This window comes from Puntigrus tetrazona, chromosome 4 (genome assembly GCF_018831695.1).
Source record: "Puntigrus tetrazona isolate hp1 chromosome 4, ASM1883169v1, whole genome shotgun sequence".
In the NCBI taxonomy this organism is placed as follows: Eukaryota; Metazoa; Chordata; class Actinopteri; order Cypriniformes; family Cyprinidae; genus Puntigrus; species Puntigrus tetrazona.
The window spans coordinates 23,195,838-23,219,567 of NC_056702.1; the positions used below are offsets into that span (position 1 = coordinate 23,195,838).

Consider the following 23,730-nt stretch of genomic DNA (forward strand, 5'->3'; position numbering starts at 1 on the left):
AATGTGAAGTAAATTTGTTTATTACAAGAAAAAAGCATAGACGATACACCATGCACACCACACTAGCTCTTAACAGAAACAAGAACAGTTTGCCCAAAAATTAAAATGAGCTCATAATCTACTAGATGTACAAGACTTTCATGTTTCGCTGACATCATCCAAGAAGCCAGAAGTCACTCTCTCGCGAACATCAGTGATTTGCTTTAGAAGTATGTTTATTGCAAAACCCACCAATCTGCTTCAGAAGGCGTCGTTAACCCCCAGAGGTGTGAAGGTTAGCTTTACGACAGATATATATGTATATGCCATCTATGGAGCTTCAACATAAAGGGCAGTATTCACCACGGCATTACCAAGCCGTGGAAGAGCCAGAATAAAACCACGAAATGCGTTTGGCTGAAAAAGAAAGTCACGTACACCTTGGGGGTAAGTATGTCATTTTAATATAAAAAGGCGATCGGTTCACGTTTGAACGAAACATACAGTGATCCATCACAACACGTTAAAAAACCACAGAATGGTATTCATAGTTTCTTTAATAGCGAGGCGATTAAAAAACAGAGACCTTGTTTAGTGTGAAGTGACCTGCTCTGTCTTCTCCAGCATGTTGTCAGCTTTCTCTTTGCTGTGTGATGTATTTTTCACTGTGGAAACACCTGCAGCGTAGTGTGGTCATGCAGCGGTATTAGTGAGCGGTCAGTGCGATGCATCAGAAAAAGCCGTAGGCATCTTCAGTTAATTCACTCTTCGTTTTTCCTCGTGGCGCCCACACGTGTCTCTTAAAGTTTCCCTTCGATGCGAAACTCTTTCCACAGTGCTGGCAGGTGAGCGGCTTGACCCCAGAGTGAATTCTCTTGTGAGTCCATGAGTTTTTCTTTATGGCCCGAAGCTCCTTCGCACTGGGCACAGGTGAAGGGCTTCTCTCCGGTGTGGACCGAATGTGATTCTTAAGGGTGTGGCGCTTGTGAAGCTCTTCCGCAGTGATGGCACATGTTAGGCTTCTCTCCGCCGTGACCCGTTCACGTGAACCTTGAGAAGGCTGCCGTCGTGAAGTCCTTCGCACTGATGGCAGAGAAGCGGGTTTCTCTGGGTGGATGCTCATGTGGTAAGTGAGAGTCGCTTTGAACCTGAAGCTCTTCCGCACTGGTCGCACATGTAGGGCTTCTCTCGGTGTGAATTCTTGTGTGGGTGTTGAGGTTCCCTTTGCACGAGAAGCTCTTCCCCTACGCCTTGCAGTTGTAAAGCCTCACTCCGGTGTGAAGGCTCATGTGGGTGTTAAGATCTCCTTTGTGTGTGAAACTCTTTCCTTACGTCTGTGCGATGGACTTCTGTCTGGCGTGGACCTTCAAGTGATTGTTCAGATCGCCTCTTGCGAGAAGCTCTTTCCCGCACTGTGTGCAGGTGAAGGAGCCTCTCTTTTGGTGTGGACCGTCTTGTGAGTCAAGAGGTATTTGTTCAACTTGAGCGTTTTCCCACACTGCTGGTACGTGAAGGTTTCTCTGTGGAGTGAATGGTACATGTCTTTTAAGGCGCTTGGCGTCTGAGAAGCTCTTTCCACACTGGTGCCCGCATAAGCGCCGCGTCTCCAGTGGGAGCGCTCTTCTGGACCTGGCGGTTTTGTTTAGCTGTCGGTTGGGTTTGGTCTTCTGAGCTTTGGTCTTCTGAGACAAGATCTTTTCAGCCTGTCTGGGTTTTCGCGGTCATGAAATCCTGTTGCATACCGCACTGATCTTTCTCCTGCTCTTCATCAGTTCTTGATCTTCCTTTTGAAGCGCCATTGGGACTGAGTGAAAAAAAGAGACAAAACAGTGAAAAGAAGAAACTGCTTTAACAATGGTATAAAACATTTTTAATGTAATTTGCGATTCAAGATTTTAAATTCTTTTTTGCTTTAATAAAACAAAGATTTGGTTTAGAATGAGATGCATATTAAAACACGGGAGAAGTCGTCTGATCATCAGGGGCATCTTATGTTTGAGTCTGCATGGTTTTATTCCACTATGTTAAGCGTATGATGATAATATCTTCCTCCGTGCAAAATAACGGCACCTCAAATCAAACCGCTCAAGATGAGTTTCATTCATTCGTGTGGAGCTGGAGATGTTCACGAGGTTAAACCAGACAAAACCTACCCGTTTGTTGCTCAGTATCTTCAGCTTGACTCTGAACACTTCTTCAATCTTGATCTCTTCACTCTCCTCTTTAATAGACGCCATCTCTGTGATAGTATGAGAGCCGATCCACCAGGAATGGTTCTGTGTTTGGACACTTTCTTCTGTTTTCCACCTGAATAACAGAAGAATTAAATACAACTGAATCTGGCGTAGCTCCTTCTTCAATAGTCAAAACGAGATTTATAGATTATATTTAATATGTTCAATCTTATGAAAACATTTCCAGTTGGTTTGTAGAAGTCGAAACAGGTGTCTGTTTTGTTGTGTTTACACAGTTTTGAGCAGCAGCGTGATTCGAATCACTGAATCGTTTTCAGAAGCAATCGATTCAGTTGACTCGGCGCTTCAAAAAGCTCCGTTTCTCCATCACTGCTCGCCAGTGACTGACTCTGCGTCCCAGTGTGCACAGTATACACACTATCCGCCCTAAAAAGGGTCTAAAAAAGGCAGGCTGAGTTCGTGTTTAGAAACTGATTCACTACACTGTTAAATGAGACGCGCCTTTCACTAATAACGTTACAACATACCTACCCGACGAAGCATTACTTATTTATAATTGGTGTGTGCATTTCTCTAAACGAACTGGACAGATTTCAATACTAAATGAGTAAAAACACTCACCTTTCTTCAGCCGCAATCACGGGAGCGAGAGCGCGGCGCGCGCATATGACCTCACAGCGCCGCTCCAAAATAAAGGTCTTTTTGGCTAAAACCATAGGCTGAATATTTGTAGATCGAAATTACAGTTGCGGAATCCTTATGTTACTGTATTATCCTGAAAAATATATCAGAGAGTTTGTAATAGTTTTACTGTATATAATGGGATTTGTATTGGTTCTAGATGGAACTGTTATGGAGCCTGTTGGCTATTACTGGTTACTATTTGCCTTTTGTTGTTAAAATAACTAAATACCAATGGAATATGTCTCAAAATACACATTAATGATTAATAGTTGATGGTTTGGATTTCATTAAAAGTCTGAAGGATTACATTGGCAGAGCGTTTAAAAGGCCCCAAAATGAAAATGTTATGTCATTTAATAATCACATTCAAAAAGTCAGAAAAGCTTTGTTGTCTTCAGATCACAATTCAAGACATTTTGGATACATTTTTTGGTGTCTATCCATTCCTGCCAAGTAGTAACCCACCATCAAGATGCAGAAAAGTTTAAAAGTCATCATCAGAATAGTCCATCTGCCATCAGTGGTAACATTATGAAGTTATCAAGAAATAAAATAAATGTAGAAAATGTATCCATGTGGCGCAGGTATAATGGGAGATGATACAGTATGTGCTTCACAAACCTGATGTTATTTTGCTGTTGTAAGACCTTTGAAATGAACACTAATCTATTATAGTGAACTTTATTTAGATTTAGTTCAGTGAAAATAACTGTAATGTGAGTCAAGAAGCGATCTCTTATACAACTCCTGATAACTGAGAAAATCAGATTCAAGCATTCAATAACATAAGCATAATAATGCATTAAAGGTACAAAAAAAATCAGAAATCAAACCTGCTTTAGATATTGAATGATATCTGGGGTTTTTATAATTAAAAACGTGATATAAAAATAGCTAAATAAAAGCCAAAAATAAAGCATCAAATTAATTAAAGAAAAACAATTTGGCGTAGTAAGGTATTTTTGCTTAGAGATGCGTGCAAACAGTGTGTCACAAAGAAGTGCAAAAACCTTAAAAATGCATAACCGCGCCAACAGTATATGATCACCCATCCAAACAATCAGAATCAGGTGTTCGATCACTTTCATGACCTCAGGCGTATAAAATCAAACACCTAGACATGCAGACTGCCAAGAATGGGTTTCCATGACCGAGAGATACATCAAGCCATGCATCACGAGTGCAATGCAAAGCGTTGGATGCTGTGTAAAAGCACCCGCCACTGGACTTTAAAGCAGTGGAGGCAGCGTTCTCTACAGTGAGGAATCACGCTTCTCCATCAGGCAATCGATGGACAAGTTTGGTTTAGGCGTTTTCAGGATGGTACTTACTGTATGTCAAGTGTAAGGGCGATGGAGGGAGATTATGGTGTGGGGTTATTTTTCAGGGGCTCAGTCTTGGCCCCTCAGTTTCCAGTGAAAGGAACTCTGAATGTTCAGACACCAAGAAAATTCCATGCTCCCAACTTTGTGGGAACAGTAGAGCGACCCCTTCCTCTTCCAACATGACTGTGCATCAGTCCACAAAGACATGGATGACAGGAGTCTGGTGTGGATAGACAGTTGGCCTGTGCAGAGTCCTGACCTTAACCTTGAGTAAACGCCAAATGGCACCTTTTAGAAGAATGGTCAGAAATTCCCATAAACACACTCCTGAACCTCATAGACAGCCCTACCAGAAGATCTTATAGCTGCAAAGGGGTGGACCGGCGTCATATTGAATCTTAGGGATTAGGAATGGGATGTCATTTCATGTGAGAGTCAAGACAGGTGGCGAATACTTTTGGCAACATAGTGTATGTGCAATAGAATCGCCAATTACTGAAACCAGTTTGATCAGGTTTCTTGGCAGGAGAACCTGTTTGATGTTTGGGCGGAACAGAGAGCAGTGTTTTGACCCACGACTTGCCGCCTCACAGTCAAGGCTCTAAAGCTGGATCCGAAGACTGTCGTGATTCACTTGTTAGCTTTTATGCTTTGAATGTGACTAGTTCAACCAACGCTCAAATTACTCTGATTGAGTTTGATGAAATATGGTGGGAATTAAATTAGCACTTTGAACAACAGAGAGTGATAAATTATATATATATATATATATATATATATATATATATGTATATGCATATGCATATCACAGTGTGTGTGTCTATTAATTGACCTTCTTCTGGACTGGCCCATGAAAGGCTACATCAACACTGACCCCAGTACCCCCAGAGTCATTCAGTCATTCACCTCAGCTTGGTCTGGGTAAGGTATTGAAGTTGTTTTTGGTATCCTTGACTCTGAAGATGGAGAATTACTTCATGGCGGAGTGACTTCTTCCCTTGTGCACCAGCTGTGTTCCACGACATGCTGTGCTCTGCACAATTTTTGTCAAAAATAAAGCTAGATTCTTTAACAGTAACTGGGTGGAGGAATAGTGTGAAGCCACAGTAAAAATTCAGCAAATGCACTGCCAGGAAAGTCGAGACTCCAACAAGGTTCATATAACAGATAATCAAAGCAGGTTTACAGCAAATTTTACCTGGTTGAAAAATCTGGGCATAATCCCATAAAATATATTGTTTGGTCTGTAAAAAAACATAGAAGTCTATGGAAAGTCCTCACAATTCACAAGAAATGTTTGTGCAGTGTCAGACTGAACCTTATGCAAATAGTTGTGGAGACACGCACCAGCTAAGGTCATCTTCTACCACGATCTTCTGAGCATAAATGTGTTTGTGGAATACTTTCCACTGGTTAATCATCATTCTGCATCTTCAAGGAGGTCAGTAGTCAAGACCTCCTCTCGGTATTTGGCATCATGATGGCATCATCAGCACAGAGAATCACTCTTTGTAATTGTGTGAGTTCTTCTGCTATGTGCTGGTGGCGATTGTTGATGTGCTTCACATCATTGGCATCATTGGCAAAGGATGTGATGTTTTCAATTCCATCAAGCTGTCATATTGGAAAAGTGGCATTCCACGAGTGCTGACTATTAACACAGCTTTGAATTACTTGGCTCCATTACTTTGGCCAAATACCTGATTGTGAAATTGCTTAAATATGGGCAATATTATAAATTGTTTCCTTAAATTGTACAGTTCTTGGCATCCTACCTAACTTAAAGACACGTTTTCCCTCAGATATTCAGGAGGCTTTACGTGTTTCACTTACCATCTTGAATGTCGAGCACAGGCTTCAAATTGTTGTTCTGGACTGGCCCATGAAGGCTACATCAACTCTGACCCCAGAGTCATTCAGTCATTCACCTCAGCTTGGTCTAGAATCGTATTGAAGTTGTTTTTGGTATCCTTGACTCAAGATGGAGGGTTTCTCTTCAGCGGGTGGCTTCTTCACTTGTGCACCAGCTGTGTCCTCGACATGCTGTGCTCTGCGCAATTTTGTCAAAAAACCCAAGCTGAATTCTGTAACAGTAACTGGGTGGAGGAAAAGTGCGAAGCCACAGTAAATTTCCTTCAGTGAAGTCAGCAAATGCACTGCGATGTAACAACACTGTGAAAGAGACTCCAACAAGATACATCACTAACAACTTTCCTCTTCATACAGAGCACCTTCATCTGTACCAAACACATGACTTATAACACTTAGACATGTTCAGTGACATTTTCAAATATTACAAATTCTCAAATCCTCTTAAATATAACATAAAATACTGAGTTTTCCATGTAAACCAAAGAACACCTATGTGTTATCAATTATCAATGGAGGCGCCAAATATTATGAGTCACCATGGCAGCAATTCTCTAAGCTCGTACTTTTGTCAATGGGTAACTTTAATTCTGTTAATGACTTAATAACTATGTTGTAAAATCAGAGCCAATTATTGAACTTATATTCATTTTAATGGTATCTAAGAGCAAAATAATAATAATAATTTAAGTGCATTTTTGCAAGTGGTCTACTAATAGGGTAAGAAAAATATGTGGTAGATGCTGTTAACACTTAAATAGTAAAAATAGTGATAAATTCTAAATTATATTTTTATGATGAAAATAGTGAGAAGGCGTGTTCAGAAAAGCCGGGGATCAATCGTGTCTGTCAATCGTGTAAAATGCACGTAATTTAGATTCAGCAGCAGTTTCTTACAAGTCTTTCTGAATAACAAACCAGACGAGTGAGTGTGTGAGTGTTTATATCCTGACTGATTCACACGTCTCTGCCTCAGAAAACAGGAAGCAGGTTTCCCTTGTAATGCAGACGCTGAAAGAAATTTCAGAGCTGCTGTTGAACAAAAATGGTTTGACGGGAGGAAGTAGAAAGACCTGCAAGTATTTTTTTTTGAGGTGAGCGTTTCATGTTTAGTTATTTTCATGTATTGTTTGTGTGTATTTTGTGCTTATGAGATATTAATACCCATAATCAAGTCATTTCGCTGTTTATTGTAACATTTTTATGCCAGAGGGTGTCACAGGAAGTTGCTCATTCTGATATTGTTGTCAAATATACCAATTTAGATTAGGTTTCATTTTAAAAATCGGTGTCTACTACTACGATTGATTCTATTACTGGGATGTTACATCCTATTGTAAATTCCAAAATTTCGTAATAGTTTTACTGGTAAAAGGTAATGGTTCAACATGGTAATTTAATGGAAAGCATTGGAATTTCTATTGGGCTTCTGTTGTTTTTTTCTAGCTAACAAGCTTACAGTATTTATTTTGTAAAAAAGCTACCGATTAATATTTTATGATGATTAATTTGCCTCTCCTCACAGATTAACGTACATCCCCATGTTAGAAGTGAGAAATTATTTCAGATCCTCTTCTTGTCCTGCAGCTGTTAATTGGTGAAGGTCAATGGCATCTGTTAAAGATCTTCTCTAAGAACTCACTGAAGGAACTGGAAGATAAGGGATCTGGAGGTTTCAGTGGAATTTAGAAGAAAAGATCATGAGGGCATATCAAAGTCTGAAAATGAAGAATGTAAATGAATTAAAAACAGTGCATAAAGAAGATGGTGGAGTGTTTGGACTAAAAAGCTGTGAAGATCACGGTTGGTATCCTGAAGAGAAGATGGTTCAGAATGGGCTGGCTGAACAGTTAGAAAAGAAATATGAGGAAGGTAATGTTTAAATGACTGACTGCAGTGTTATTGATTGTTTAACTTTTGGTGTGATGGTTTGACCAAATTTCACTCTTTGTTGATGTGGCTACATAATTTATGTTTTTCTGTTGAGCATTTTTTCTGAACACCTCAGGCAGAAGCAATACCAACATCTACTGTCTCTTTGAAGCTTAATTCAAGTCAGATCTTACGATAGAAATCACTGTCTGGAAATGGAAACAAGAAAAAATATCAATCAATTAAAGCATCAGCACCAATTAAAGGAGCATCAACGACAGATTATGAATCAATCAATTTGATTTATATAGGTGCACTTTTAACAATAGATTCGTCAAAAGAATGAAACAGTGTACCAAATAAAATATTATCTACAATTATATTATGAATCAAACTGTATACCCATATACTCAGTTTACAATAATATAAAAACCTTAAACAACTGTATCACATTATGGTAATTTGTTTGATAATAAATATAACAATTATGAAGTGTATGAGAATTATTAAGAGTTAATAATAAAACCTCTATGTCATCAAGATGTTATGATTCTCTCATTAAGTCTTAATAAGGCATGATTACACAATCTCAAATGCCAGTCAAAACAAGTAGTAAATATACAGTTCAGCTCATGTGAAAAAATCAACTGATGGGAATTTTGTTAAAGGAACACTCCACTTTTTTTGAAGCCTAAACTCATTCTCAACTCCACTCAGAGTTAACAAGTTGACTTTTATTATTTTAATCCATTCAAGTACGATCTCTCTGGGTATATGGCAATAGCACTTTTAGCATAGCATAACAGCATAGATCATTGAGTCCTGTTGGACCTCTGATTGTGTGTGAAATCAAACCAGCCAAATGGTGTGATGTCATAGGCTGGTAACATCACTGGCCAGGAAAGCATAAAAGCAGGTTGGAATGCAGCCAGCTTGGCTTCTGCCATAAAGCGAATGCAGGTAGATATGCCAGACATGTGGTTCTGAGAAGACATGGTTACATATACAGAAACTGGAGAATTTCACTTCCAGGAGAATGAGATCCACGTCGATGACATTTTGGGAGAACGAGATGCCCATGCCCCACGCGCAATCTCTGCCTGAGTGTTGTGGCACCTGCACAGCTAGGCAGAGAGCAGAAAAAACCCAAGTGGCTCTCTCCACAGTAACCAGAGGTCTTGGAGGCCACCACAGCACATGTCAAGTGCACTTTGACTCCCTAGCCTCACCGAGCCAAAGACTTATAAGCTTCAGGGCTTATAAGCAATGTGCGATCCACTATCCACCTGCTCAACATAAGTTGGTAGCCATTTCTGAGACGAAGTGGGCTGAGCAGGCCGCTCATGATCGCTCCCCAACCAGGTAGGGAGAGGCGTATCCGCTGGATCTGATGCCAGAACCGGGTTTCTCTACATGTCTTGGGCACGTTCAGCTAGGTGTAACACTTTTGATCATATGGGGCGATTTCCCTCGGGAAATGCCCGTTCATGAGCCACCACTGTAAGATTGTGCAGCAGGTTGAGAGGTGTTGAGCAGCAGCTGCTATAAGGCTGGCAGTCTCTGAAACTGCCTTCTTTTAACTCTGTGCATTGAGGCGTTGACTGCCGTCTGAGGAGGTACTCGTCTGAGCCTGAGGCTGCACCTGCTCAGCAGACTCTGGGCTAGTCAGCCTGCTGCACTGTCCGCAACCACCTTCTTTCATCCCACAACATTGCCATAACGCATTCCAGATCACGGGGGCGAAGGGTGATCGGAGAAAAGAAATGGCGATCCACTCTATTTCAATGGTTTGATATCACACAAGATTCCAGAGCCATCATGCTGGAGAAGCCATTCCCCATAGCGTCATCAAAACCTTGAATTCCTGAGAGAGGACAGCAAGTTGTTATGGATAGTACTGTCCAATGTAAATTTAATCTCTGTCTGCATAAGTTATTCCTGTAATTATCATGTTAATATAAAAATATGTAAAATTAGTTTTAATGCTATTTTATTTACTCTTGTTGTATTTATTTAGATATAGAGCTGCAAAACTTTTGAAAACTCATAAAAACACAATGAGGAAGAAAGTAAAATGTGTGCAGAAACCAAAGAAAGCGACACAGATCTCCAAGACTGTTTACACAGAACTGTTCATCACACAGAGGAACCATAAGAATATGTCAATAACAAACAAGAAATTCAAAAGACTGGCCCAGTGCTTTAAAGCACAAAAAAACACTGGACAAACCAATTAGATGCAATGATATATTCACTGAACTGAGGAAAAACAATGAGGAAGAAGATTGTACTTTGACCAAGGGATTTGCTGGCATTGGAAAAAACTGTGTCTGTGCACAAGTTCATCCTGGACTGGGCAGAAGGAGAAATAATCAAGACACACTGTGTTTTACTACTTTTTCATTCAGAGAGATCAATAAGATTAAAAGAAAAGAAGGTCAATCTACATGAGTTTCACCATAAATTTTATTCTGAATTAAAGAACCTAGAGAAATCAAAGCTATATATACGGAATGTAAGCTAGTATTTATATTTGATGGGCAGTGAGTCAACTGCCATTGGACTTTATTAGTAAAACACTGGATGCACATGGAGAAAAGTCAGCTGTAGATATGCTGTTTACCAGTCTGGTGAAGGACTCTGCTTCTGGCTTTTGTCTGGGTGACATCACGACCAGTATCAGCCAATCAGATCCCTCCTCAGTATGTAGGTTTGTTCTGCAGAGGTTAGAGTTCACTATTGCAGAAGGAGGAGTACTTCCAGAAAAGAGAGAGAGAGAGAGAGGATCACAGATGAGAGTCTGGCCTCCAGAATCATCTCACACATTAAGACATCTCGTAGTCTCTACATCATATGCCACAATCCTCTATTCTGCTGGATCACAGCCACAGTACTTCCAGGACAATAGAAGAGAACATCAGCACAACACTCACACAAAATGTACATTCACTTCCTTGTGATACAGATGAACACAAAGAGCCAAAAGTATGATGGGGAAAAAAACAAAGTCAACGTACACAGCTCTTAGATGCAAATAAAAATGATTCTGAAATTAGCCAAGCTAGCATTTAAACAGCTAAGAGAAACTGATGTTCTATGAAAGATCTTGAAAGTGTGTATTACTGTGACTAAAGACACTGAGTTCACAGGAATGATACGCTGAGAATCAGTAAAAAGGAAGATGGACTTTACAAGACAAGGTTTCTCCTTTGTGCATCAAGTGTTCAAGAGTTTCTTGCTGCAGTGCATGTGTTTTTTTCTCTGCTGCCTGAACAGAACATGCAGAACAAGATTTTTTCTTCAAGATTCACAAACTACAGCCAGACAAAAAATTTTGTTCTTTTTAGAGCTGTCAAATTTGTTGGCGCAACGAAGAGAGGGCCACTGAAAAGCAATGCAAAGCAGAAAGGACATCTGGACCTGTTCCTGCAGTTTTGATGGGAATTTCACTGGAATCTAATCAAAATATGCTCAAGGCCTGATCACACACACAAAGACACTACTGTGAGCATCAGAAAAATAAGTGCACATTAAACAATTACAAAAACAGAGACATCTCCAGATGAAACTGATCAACCTATTCTACTGCTTACTTGAGCTCAAGATCATTCATTATATGAAATAAATCAATACTTAAGTTCAAATAAACGTCAGAAAGAGACCTCTCTCTCTTCAATGTGCACAGTGCTGACCTATGTATTGCTGATGTCAGAGAAAGTACTGGAATTTAATCCAAAAGCAGTACACGTCCTCATCTTCAAACTTCAAAGAGACTTGTCCCAGCTGTGAGATGCTGCAAAAAGCACTGTGAGTAATTTAATTGACTGCTGTTCAATCACATTTTTGTCACAAAATAGGTCAATGTCAAAATGTAAAATACTTTCCTGCCTTGATTTTAAATTCAAAAGTACAATATTATTGCAGAAAAAACAAGCATCAGAATAATCTGAATAAACCTTCTGTTTTGTTAGATTTGATGGCTGTGGTCTTGATGAAAATGCTGTGAAACTGTGTCTTCAGCTCTGGCTAGCAAATTCCCATCTGACAGAGTTGGGCTTAGAAAGTAGCAATGACCTGAAGGATTCAGGAGTAAAGCTGATTTATGATGGCCTGAAGAGTCCACACTGTCAGCTAGGCATACTGAGTTGCCAATCAAATTAACTGAATCACTGTTAGGGGTGTGCAGCGGTAATCTGTTTTCATAAAGACATAACATATTACACAATAACACATGCTAAAGAGACATATACTATAATGTAACAAGCTACTGCTAGCAAGTGGCTAACCATAAGTTCTCTCTGGAGTCTCCATAAATACAACCTTTATGTTCAAACAACATATAATAATAATAATAATAATAATATTAATAATAATAAATAATAATAATAATAATAAATCACTTTTACTATTATTGTTATTAGGTCTATCTATTAATTAAAGGGTCATTTGTAGGATTTTTACCTAAGCAATGAGAGTTGGCAGTATGTATAATAACCACCCTATAATGACAAAGGTCACCTGCTCCATTTTTTTAAAAGCTCATATATCATAAATAATTTCAGAACAAGCCAAACATAGCGTCACATTTTACAAGCCCAACCCACAACATTTTTAGTTCCACAACGTTTCAAAGCATAACATACTTTTTACTGCACTACAATTGTACTTTCTTACTTTATCAAGTAAAAGTAATTCAAGATTTGTAGTACAAGAAAGTACTACATTGAATACTTTACAACTTTCGCCTTCTAGATTTCGGGGCCAGCTGCACTAGATGGCCTGGGTCCCTCACTAGCATGGGGTGGAGCAGGTCTGTGGCCTGTGGTGTAGTGAGTGGCTGAGTAGTGCATGTGTTGTATGGCCTTTGTCTGCTTCTGCACTGCTCAGAACAACTAGATAAAGCCACCTCAACAATCTTTAATATATAACCTTGGTTGCCGGGGCAATACATCAGCTTAAAGGCTTTGGACTGGAGATGAGGATGAGTCCTCCAGGCTCACCACCACAACATTTGAAGGTTTGCAATCCTTCTGTTGGCGCACTGAATGAAATGCTGGCTGAAATGAGAATTGCAAAATGATCAATGTGAACGTGTCAATAACTGCATGAGGAGTAAAAGGGTTAGTGTGGACTGGACCAGAATAAAGCTCTGAGATCAGCTGGTGATATACACTGAGTCATCCACAAATGCAATTTTAACATATTGGATGCCCCAGACACAGAAGACAACAATTGCTTCCATCCTCACTATTCTGTCTAATCATTCAGTGATATTCCTGAGTTCAGCAATTCCAATGGTGTCTCACTAAAGAGCAATTACCTTTGCAGCCATTTCATCTTTCAAATGCGTTTTGGCTGTGCCCCTCCCGGAGTGATCGATATCTGTCTGCAAATGGCTGACCACAATTGATTTCTTCTGGCGTGATCCTCCAGCTGCCACCGCTCATATGAGTTTTCATCTCAACTAACCCCACCCTTGGCTCAGCTATAGTCAATTTGCCCAGCGACCTCCAGGGAGGTAAAGTGGTGTTCTAAAACTTCTATGACAGCCTGGAACGCTCCTGTCTTGCAAGAGGGTGCTGTCCTCCCACCAACCAAAGGATGCAATGCAGTCAGTTCCTCCTTGAGGAGTGGAGAAAGGGTTTACAGCCCCAAATTCATCATACCAAGAAGGTGGTAGCCTTGGCCCATCCTGGATCTGCAAGTTCAGGTGATTTACAGGCTGTGGTGAACACTGTGCAGGCTAGAGCTCCTTTGTGAGGCAAGCCCATGCCCTGAAGTGAGTCTGTTCACGAACTGGTGTTCTTCTGCAGAGAGAAAAAGGGCCATAAAGGCTCAGTGGCAGAAGATTAAATCCTCCTAGGAGCGCCCCTTGAGCCTTCATAGGATCTCTCAATTGTCTTGGCTGGCCTTCAGAGAGGTCCTTGGGCCGCTCCAGTTAGTTGAGTTTAAGTTCTTGTCTGCCAAGGCCAGTGCACCTGACCATGCTCACTTCCATCAAAGTCGAGACCTCCAAGCATTTACGATAGTGAAGATTGCCTTGTGTTCCGGCCAGCCTACTCTCATGTAGTCCTAAGTCTAGATACATACCTAAAAAGGTTTCCCTACACGCCCTTTCACAATCAGGTGGTAAACTTTTAAGCACTGCCCATGGAGGCAGATCCAGCCTTATCGTTGCTGTGTCAGTCAGAGCTTTACACATATATAGCAAGAACATTCCTGGAGCTTTAGAGGCTGCAAGCAGCTTTTTTGTCTGCTGTTGAGGCCATTGTGAATGGGAAGGAAAGCTGTCTCCAAGCAGAGGTTGGCCCGTTGGATAGTGGATGCATAACCTGTTGTTCCAGGCCCAAGGTGAATCTTGCCTCTAGGAGTGAGAGCTCATTCCATAGGAGTGTCGCCCTCCTCCTTTATGTTGGTGCAAGGTGCCTCTCTGGCAGACATTTGCAGAGCTGCAGGCTGGGAGACACCAAATACCTTTGCTTGAGTATTACAGTCTTAGTGTAGAGCCAGTTTTTTCTTGTGTATTTGGGTGATAGGTAATTGGCATAAAAAACTAGCCAGTGTCTTGCTGCTGCACCATTCCTGCTATCTGGTAGTAACCAGAGTTCAGGTTGTGGCGTTTTTCCATTGGGCCCCAGTCTGTTGTCTGCGCAACTCACGTAGTGACTGACGGACAAAGACATCAGTTATGTATGTAACCCTTGTTCCCTGAAGGAGGAACAGAAGACACTATATCCCTTGCCCACAGCAGCAGACCATCACAGGAGGCTGAGATTCGGTTTACAGTGGATTTTGTGGCCTATTTATATCCATGTGACGGAGGGGCTCAGGTTTAGTTAATCACTTGCCAAATTTCATTGGCTTTTTCTTTTATCAGAGCTAATAAGGGCTCCAAAGCAAAACCCCAGTCTGCCCGTCATGCGTAACGTCTCCATCAGGGAACAAAGGTTACAATCTTGTACTATCTCTATTTTTGCTTGCTTTATTCTAATCTTTTCAGAGAACTAAGAGATTGACAGGTTAGTGCTTCATTCATAAATTTAGATTTGATTTTAATTTTATTAACAACTGATCAATGCACACATACATAGATGTGATGCAGTAAACACTAAAGCTCAGACATGCATTTTTCGAACCAGTGATGTTTTGGTCATCCTAGCCATGAACTTGCATTCCAAACGATCAGAATAATAATTTTATTTAGATAACAATTATGTTTTTAAATGAGTTATGTATTTGTATACTTCTAAAATGTACCAATAAAGTCTAAATTACACTTTTTATAACTTTTTATGTTCTGCAGATTACAAACTATATAATTGTCAAATTTCTATTAATGGCACTTTTTATTTTGTTCTTTACACAGCTATGTGGATGTAATCTCACTGCAAAGTCCTGTGAAAGCTTAGCTTCTGCTCTGATCCTCAAGCTCTGTCTTGAGAGGCTGGTTCCCTGAGTAACAATGACCTCCGCATGATTCAGGAGTAAGGCTTCTTTCTGATGGACTAAAGAGTCTAAACTGTCAACTGAATATACTGAGGTTTAGTTTCAAATGCCAGTAAATTCTTTTGGAAAGTAATTACAAAAGTAATTCTCTATGTAATTACTGTATTCTTCTTATTCCAGATGTTCTATATGTAATCTCACTGCACAGTCTTGTGAGAGTTTGTCTTCAGTTTTACAATCCTCAAACTCTCTCCTGAAGAGAGCTGGATCTGAGTAACAATGACCTGCAGGATTTCCAGGACTAAAGCTTTTCTGATGCACTAAAGAGTCCAAACTGTCAGCTGGATATATTAGGAGTAAATGGTTTTCTATCAAAATGGTAACAGCTACAGATAAGTAGTGGATTGCAAATGCACCTGTGTGAATGCACAACAAAGCAATTCATTTGAACCACTGATTGCAGATTGGTATTCTGTCTTTCTGAACTTTGACAGTGGACAAATCAACTAAACATTGCTGAACACAATAAGACAATTAACTGGAAATGAAGAGTAGAGCGCACAGAACACGTAGGGCAATCAAAACAACAAGCATAACAGAAGCTAAAGGCGTAGGTAATTCAATTTTATTTGTAATGGTTAATTTAATTTACAACATTCAATGCATTAATAAAATCAGCAGTTGTGCTTTTACTTAGAACTAACAGTGAACAACTGTATTATCATGAACTAAAATTAAGACAGATTAATAAACACTTATTATTAAATGTATTGTTTGTTCAAGTTAATTGCTTTATAACTAATATAACCTTATTGTAAAGTGGATCAAAACTGGAAAGGCAGTCCAATCCCTATTGACATATAAGAAACCAGAAGGCATAAAGCAAGCAATGGATCCAAGCACACAAACATCAATCTAACTAGAATCAGAGGACAATCCAAACAATTGGTGGTCATGTAATCAGGCAGAATCATACAGAGAAGTCATGCAGGAGGAGAATAACGCCCAGTAAAGGCATTAAACTGGCAATAATTTGCAGTGCGCTAACAGTGTAATCTGAGTTATATGAGTGGAAGAACTGGAAGTGAGTGCAGAGGGGAGTGGAGCAGAGTCAGCACTCCAGGCAAGGGATCCCTCTGCTGGCGTAGCATTACAATATCTTCCATTGTGTTTATACACATTTTTGTGTGGAAATATTCCTTCAGGAAAAATAAAAAGCTGCCAGGCTCCTGGTGCTCTCGATGCTGAACTAGTAATACTAAACTTGTGCTGTAGAAATAAAATCTGCCTTGCCTTGTCTTATTTTATTTTTGTACTTAAATACAAGATGTATAATGTTTAATGATTTGGATGAATATTTGTTTTTTCTTGAAGGAATATTTCACACAAATGTGTATAAACACAATGGAAGATGTTGCAATGCCACGCCAGCAGAGGATCCACCCCCGCACAGTGCTGACTTCTGCTCCCTCCCCTCTGCACTCACTTGATTTCTTCACTGCTAACTCAGGGCCATCCACATACTAATTAAATTATTGTCAGTTTACCTGCTTACCAGAGTGTTATTCTCCTCATGACTTCTCTGTATGATTCTGCCTGATTACATGACCACCAATTGTTTGGATTGTCCTCTGATTCTAGTTAGATTGATGTTTGTGTTTGGATCCATTGCTTGCTTTATGCCTTCTGGGTTTCCCTTATGTATGTCAATAGATTGGACTGCCTTTCCAGTTTTGATCCACTTTACAATAAGGTTATATTAGTTATGTGCTAATTAACTTGAACAAACAATACATTTATTACAGTGTTTATTAATCTGTCTTAATTTTTAGTTCATGATAATACAGTTGTTCACTGTTAGTTCTGCTAAAAAGCACAACTGCTGATTTTATTAATGCATTAGTAAATGTTGCAATTAAGATAACCAATATTAATAAATTGAATTAATTTCACGTCTTTAGCTTCTGTTGCGTTGTTGTGTTTGATTGCCCTACGTGTTCTGTGCGCCCTACTCTTCATTTCAGTTAATTGTCTTATTGTGTTCAGCAATGTTTAGTTGACGGTCCACTGTCAAAGTCAGAAAGACAGAATACTCAATCTGCAATCAGTGGTTCAAATGAATTGCTTTGTTGTGCATTCACACAGGGTGCATTTGCAATCCACTACTTATCTGTAGCTGTTACCATTTTGATAGAAAACCATTTACCTCAATATATCCAGCTGACAGTTTGGACTCTTTAGTGCATCAGAAAAAAGCTTTAGTCCTGAATCCTGCAGGTCATTGTTACTCAGATCCAGCTCTTTCAGGAGAGAGTTTGAGGATTGTAAAACTGAAGACAAACTCTCACAAGACTGTGCAGTGAGATTACATATAGAACATCTGAACAAGAAGAATACAGTAATTACATAGAAATTACTTTTTTGTAATTACTTTCCAAAAGAATTTATCAAGTATTTGAAACTCAAACCTCAGTATATTCAGTTGACAGTTTAGACTCTTTAGTCCATCAGAAAGAAGCTTCACTCCTGAATCATGGAGGTCATTGTTACTCAGGTCCAGCTCTCTCAAGACAGAGCTTGAGGATTGTAGAGCAGAAGCCAAGCTTTCACAGGACTTTGCAGTGAGATTACATCCACATAGTCTGTGTAAAGAACAAAACAAAAAAGTGCCATTAATAGAAATTTGACAATTTATATAGTTTGTAATCTGCAGAACATAAAAGTTATAAAAAGTGTAATTAGACTTTATTGGTAACATTTTAGAAGTATACAACACATAACTCATTTAAAAACATAATTGTTTAATTCAAATAAAATTATTATTTGATCGTTTGGAATGCAAGTTCAGCTATTAGATGACCAAAACATCACTGGTTCTAGTGTCACATGTCTGAGCTTTAGTGTTTACTGCATCACATCTTATGTATGTGCATTGATCAGTTGTTAATAAAATTAAAATCAAATCTAAATTTATGAATGAAGCACTAACCTGTCAATCTCTTAGTTCTCTGAAAAGATTAGAATAGCCAAGCAAAAAATAGAGATAGTAACAAGATTGTAACCCTTGTTCCCTGATGGAGACGTTATGGCATGACGGCAGACTGGGGTTTTGCTTGGAGCCCTTATTAGCTCTGATAAAAGAAAAAGCCAATGAAATTTGGCAAGTGATTAACTAAACCTGAGCCCCTCCCCGTCACATGGATATAAATAGGCTACAGGTGTAACCACTGTAAACCAGATCTCAGCTCTCAGTGATGGTTCAAGGTTGTGGCAAGGGGATATAGTGTCCTCTGTTCCCTCCTTCAGGGAACAAGGGTTACATACATAACGAGATGTTCCTTTGTCTGTCAGTCACTACGAGTTATGTTGTGACAACAGACTGAGGGTCAATGGACGCCACAACCTGAACTCTCGTTACTACCAGATAGCAGGAATGGTGCAGCAAAGAGAGCGTGACACTGGCTAGTTTTTATGCCAATTACCTATCACCCAACACACAAGAAAAAACTGGCTCTACACGAAGACTGTAATACCTCACAAAGGTATTTGGTGTCTCCCAGCCTGCAGCTCTGCAAATGTCTGCCAGAGAGGCACCTTGCACCAACATAAAGGAGGAGGCGACACTCCGAGTGGAATGAGCTCTCACTCCTAGAGGGCAAGATTCACCTTGGGCCTGGAATGTCAGGGTTATGGCATCCACTATCCAACGGGCCAACCTCTGCTTGGAGACAGCCTTCCCTATCACAATGGCCTCAACAGCAGACAAAAAGCTACTTGCAGCTTCTAAAGCTCCAGGAATGTTCCACACATATATGTGTAAAGCTCTGACTGGACACAGCAACGACAAGGCTGGATCTGCCTCCTCCATGGGCAGTGCTTGCAAGTTTACCACCTGATTGTGAAAGGGCGTGGTAGGAACCTTAGGCATGTATCTAGGACTTAGGACTACATGAGAGTAGGCTGGTGGAACACAAGGCAATCTTCACTTACCGAAAATGCTTGGAGGTCCTCGACCCTCTTGATGGAAGTGAGCATGGTCAGGTGCACTGCCTTGGCAGACAAGAACTTAAACTCAACTAACTGGAGCGGCTCAGGGGACCTCTCTGAAGGCCAGCCAAGACAATTGAGAGATCCGCATGAAGGCTCAAGGGGCGTCCTAGGAGGATTTAATCTTCTGCCACGTGGTTCTTTGCGGTTCTTCTCTCTGCGAGAAGAACACCAGTTCGTGAACAGACTCCACTTCAGGGCATAGGCTTGCCTCATAAAGGAGCTCTAGCCTGGGTAATAGTGTTCACCACAGCCTGTGGTAAATCACCTGAACTTGCAGATCCAGGATGGGTCGAAGGCCACCACCTTTCTTGGGTATGATGAATTTGGGGCTGTAAAACCCTTTCTCCACCTCGGCTGGGAGGAACTGACTGATTGCATCCTTTTGCCAGGAGGACAGCAATCTCCTCTTGCAAGACAGGAGCGTTCCAGGCTGTCATAGAAGTCTTTAGAACACCACTTTACCCTGGAGGTCGCTGGGCAAATTGGATCACATAGCCGAGCCAAGGGTGGGGTTAGGCTGAGATGAAACCTGGCGGCGGAGCGGTGGCAGTTGGAGGATCACGCCAGAAGAAATCAATTGTGGTCGCCATTTGCAGACAGATATCGACCACACCCGAGAGGGCACAGCCGAAACGGCATTTTGGAAAGACGTGAAATGGCTGTACACAGTAATTGCTCTTTTAGGTGAGACACCCATTGGAATTGCTGGAACTCAGGAATATCACTGAATGATTAGACAGAATAGTGAGGATGGAAGCAATTGTTGTCTTCAGTGTCTGGGCATCCAATATGTTAAAACTGCATTTGTGGATGACTCGTGTGTATATCACCAGCTGATCTCAGAGCTTTTATTCTGGTCCAGTCCACACTAACCCTTTTACTCCTCATGCAGTTATTGACACGTTCGGCTACTGAGTCATTTTGCACCTCATTTCAGCCAGCATTTCATTCAGTGCGCCAACAGAAGGATTGCAAACCTTCAAATGTTGTGGGTAGAGCCTGGAGGACTCATCCTCATCTCCAGTCCAAAGCCTTTAAGCTGATGGCTGCCCCGGCAACCAAGGCTTACAGCACAGCATTGTTGAGGGCTTTATCTAGCTGTTCTGAGCAGTGCAGAAGCAGACAAAGGCCATACAACACATACACCACCAGCCACCACTACACCACAGGCCAGACCTGCTCCACCCCATGCTAAAGCAAAATCTAGGCCATCTAGTGCAGCTGGCCTCGAAATCTAGAAGGCGTAAAGTTGTAAAGTATTTTCAATGTAGTACTTTCTTGTACTCAAGCAAATCTTTGAATTACTTTTACTTGAGTTAAAGTAAGAAAGTACAATTGTAGTGCAGTAAAAAGTATGTTATGCTTTGAAACGTTGTGAACTAAAATGTTGTGGGTTGGGCTTGTAAAATGTGACGTTATGTTTGGCTTGTTCTGAAATTATTTATGATATATGAGCTTTTAAAAAAAAATGGAGCAGGTGAATTTTTGTCATTATAGGGTGGTTATTATACATACTGCCAACTCTCATTGCTTAGGTAAAAAATCCTACAAAATGACCCTTAATTAACAGAGCACCTAATAATAATAATAGTAAAAGTGATTTATTATTATTATTATATGTTGTTTGAACATAAAGGTTGTATTTATGGAGACTCCAGAGTGAGAACTTATGGTTAGCCACTTGCTAGCAGTAGTTTGTTACATTATAGTACATGTCTCTTTAGCATGTGTTGTTCATTTTCCATGTCTTTATGAAAACAGATTAATGCTTTGGGCACACCCCTAACAGTGATTCAGTTAATTTGATAGGCAAACCTCAGTATGCTTAGTTGACAGTGTGGACTCTTCAGGCCATCATAAATCAGCTTTACTCCTGAATCCTTCAGGTCATTGCTACTTAAGTCCAACTCTGTCAGATGGGAATTTGTCAGTTGTAGAGCTGAAGACACAGTTTCACAGTATTTTTCATCAAGACCACAGCCATCAAATCTAACAAAACAGAAGGTTTATTCAGATTATTCTGATGCTTGTTTTTTTCTGCAATAACATATTGTACTTTTGTATTTAAAATCAAGGCAGGAAAGTATTTTACATTTTGACATTGAACTATTTTGTGACAGAAAATGTGTGATTGAACAGCAGTCAATTAAATTACTCACAGTGCTTTTTTGCAGCATCTCACAGCTGGGACAAGTCTCTTGAAGTTTGAAGATGAGGACGTGTACTGCTTTGGATTAAATTCCTCCAGTACCTTCTCTGACATCAGCAATACATAGGTCAGCACTGTGCACATTGAAGAGGAGAGGTCTCTTTCTGGACGTTTATTTGAACTTAAGTATTGATTTATTTCCTCATATAATGAATGATCTTTGAGCTCAAGTAAGCAGTAGAATAGGTTGACTGAAGTTTCATCTGAGATGTCCTGTTTTTGTAATTGTTTAATGTGTGCACTTATTTTTCTGATGCTCACAGTAGTGTCTTTTGTGTGTGTGATCAGGCCTTTGAGCATATTTTGATTAGATTCCAGTGAAATTCCCATCAAAAACTGCAGGAACAGGTCCAGATGTCCTTTCTTGCTTTGCATTGCTTTTTCAGTGGCCCTCTTCGTTAAGTCAACAAATTTGACAGCTCTAAAAAAGAACAAAATTTTTTGTCTGGCTGTAGTTTGTGAATCTTTGAAGAAAAACTTAAGCTCCTGCATGTTCTTGTTCAGGTAGCAGAGAAACACATGCACTGCAGCAAGAAACTCTTGAACACTCTGATGCACAAAGGAGAAAACCTTTGTCTTGTAAAGTCCATCTTCCTTTTTACTGATCTCAGCGATCATTCCTGTGAACTCAGTGTCTTTAGTCACAGTAATACCACACTTTTCAAGATCTTTCTCATAGAACATCATGTTTCCCTTCTTTAGCTGTTTAAATGCTAGCTTGGCTAATTTCAGAATCATTTTTTTATTTGCATCTAAGAGCTGTGTACGTTGACTTTGTTTTTTTCCATCATACTTTTGGCTCTTTGTGTTCATCTGTATCACAAGGAAGTGAATGTACATTTCAGTGAGTGTTGTGCTGATGTTCTCTTCATTGTCCTGAAGTACTGTGGCTGTGATCCAGCAGAACAGAGGATTGTGGCACATGATGTAGAGACTACGAGATGTCTTAATGTGTGAGATGATTCTGGAGGCCAGACTCTCATCTGTGATCCTCTTTCTGAAGTACTCCTCCTTCTGTTGGTCAGTGAATCCTCGAACCTCTGTGAACAAACCTACATACTGAGGAGGGATCTGATTGGCTGATACTGGTCGTGATGTCACCCAGACAAAAGCCGAGGGAAGCAGAGTCCCTTTCACCAGACTGGTAAACAGCATATCTACAGCTGATCTTTTCTCCACAGTATCCAGTGTTTTACTATCAAAGTCCAATGGCAGTTGACTCTCATCAAGTCCATCAAATATAAATACTAGCTTACATTCCGTATATAGCTTTGATTTCTCTAGGTTCTTTAATTCAGAATAAAATTTGAGCAGAAACTCATGTAGATTGACCTTTCTTTCTTTAATCTTATTGATCTCTCTGAATGAAAGCAGAAACACACAGTGTATATCTTGATTGGCTTTTCCTTCTGCCCAGTCCAGGATGAACTTGTGCACAGACACAGTTTTTCCAATGCCAGCAACTCCCTTGGTCAGCACAATCTTCTCCTCATTGTTTTTCCTCAGTTCAGTGAATATATCATTGCATCTAATTGGTTTGTCCAGTGTTTTTTTGTGCTTTAAAGCATCAACAGTCTTTTGAATTTCATGTTTGTTATTGACATATCTCATATCTCCCTCTGTGATGAACAGTTCTGTGTAAACAGTCTTGAGATCTGTGTCGTTTTCTTGGTTTCCCTCAAAAATACATTTTACTTTCTTCCTCATTGTGTTTTTATGAGTTTTCAAAAGTTTTGCAGCTCTATAATTAACAAATAAATAAGAGTAAACAAAATAGCATTAAAACTAATTTTACATATTTTTATATTAACATGATAATTATGAATAACTTATGCAGACAGATTAAATTTATACTGGACAGTCTATCCATAACAACTTGTTCCTCTTCAGGAATTCAAGCTGTTTTGATGGATTTATGGGAATGGCTTCCAGCGTGATGGCTCTGAATCTTGTGTGATATCAAACCATTGAAATAGAGGGACGTCATTTCTTTTTCCGGATCAATCTCTTCGTCCCCGCATCTGAATGCTATGGCAATGTTGTGGGGATGAAAGAAGGTGGTTATGGGACAGTGCAGCAGGTTGACCAGCTCGAGAGTCTG

General features: G+C 40.0%; 2 protein-coding genes across 2 annotated transcripts; both read right to left on the bottom strand.

Annotated features, from left to right (window-relative positions):
- Window positions 1–709: 709 nt before the first annotated feature.
- Window positions 710–1,778, bottom strand: LOC122342322 (gastrula zinc finger protein XlCGF7.1-like). Its single transcript, XM_043236113.1, has 3 exons — window positions 1,722–1,778; window positions 1,312–1,661; window positions 710–1,229 (listed from the first exon to the last, which is right to left on the bottom strand). Exons 1-3 carry the CDS (start codon window positions 1,776–1,778, stop codon window positions 710–712), a joined length of 927 nt encoding a protein of 308 aa, XP_043092048.1.
- Window positions 1,779–5,632: 3,854 nt separating this feature from the next.
- On the bottom strand, window positions 5,633–23,336 carry LOC122342323 (NLR family CARD domain-containing protein 3-like). The gene is made up of 6 exons (XM_043236114.1): window positions 21,580–23,336; window positions 21,236–21,409; window positions 17,839–18,012; window positions 17,577–17,750; window positions 12,066–12,117; window positions 5,633–5,797 (listed from the first exon to the last, which is right to left on the bottom strand). The coding sequence occupies exons 1-6, from the start codon at window positions 23,334–23,336 to the stop codon at window positions 5,633–5,635; spliced, it is 2,496 nt and encodes an 831-aa protein (XP_043092049.1).
- Window positions 23,337–23,730: the final 394 nt, after the last annotated feature.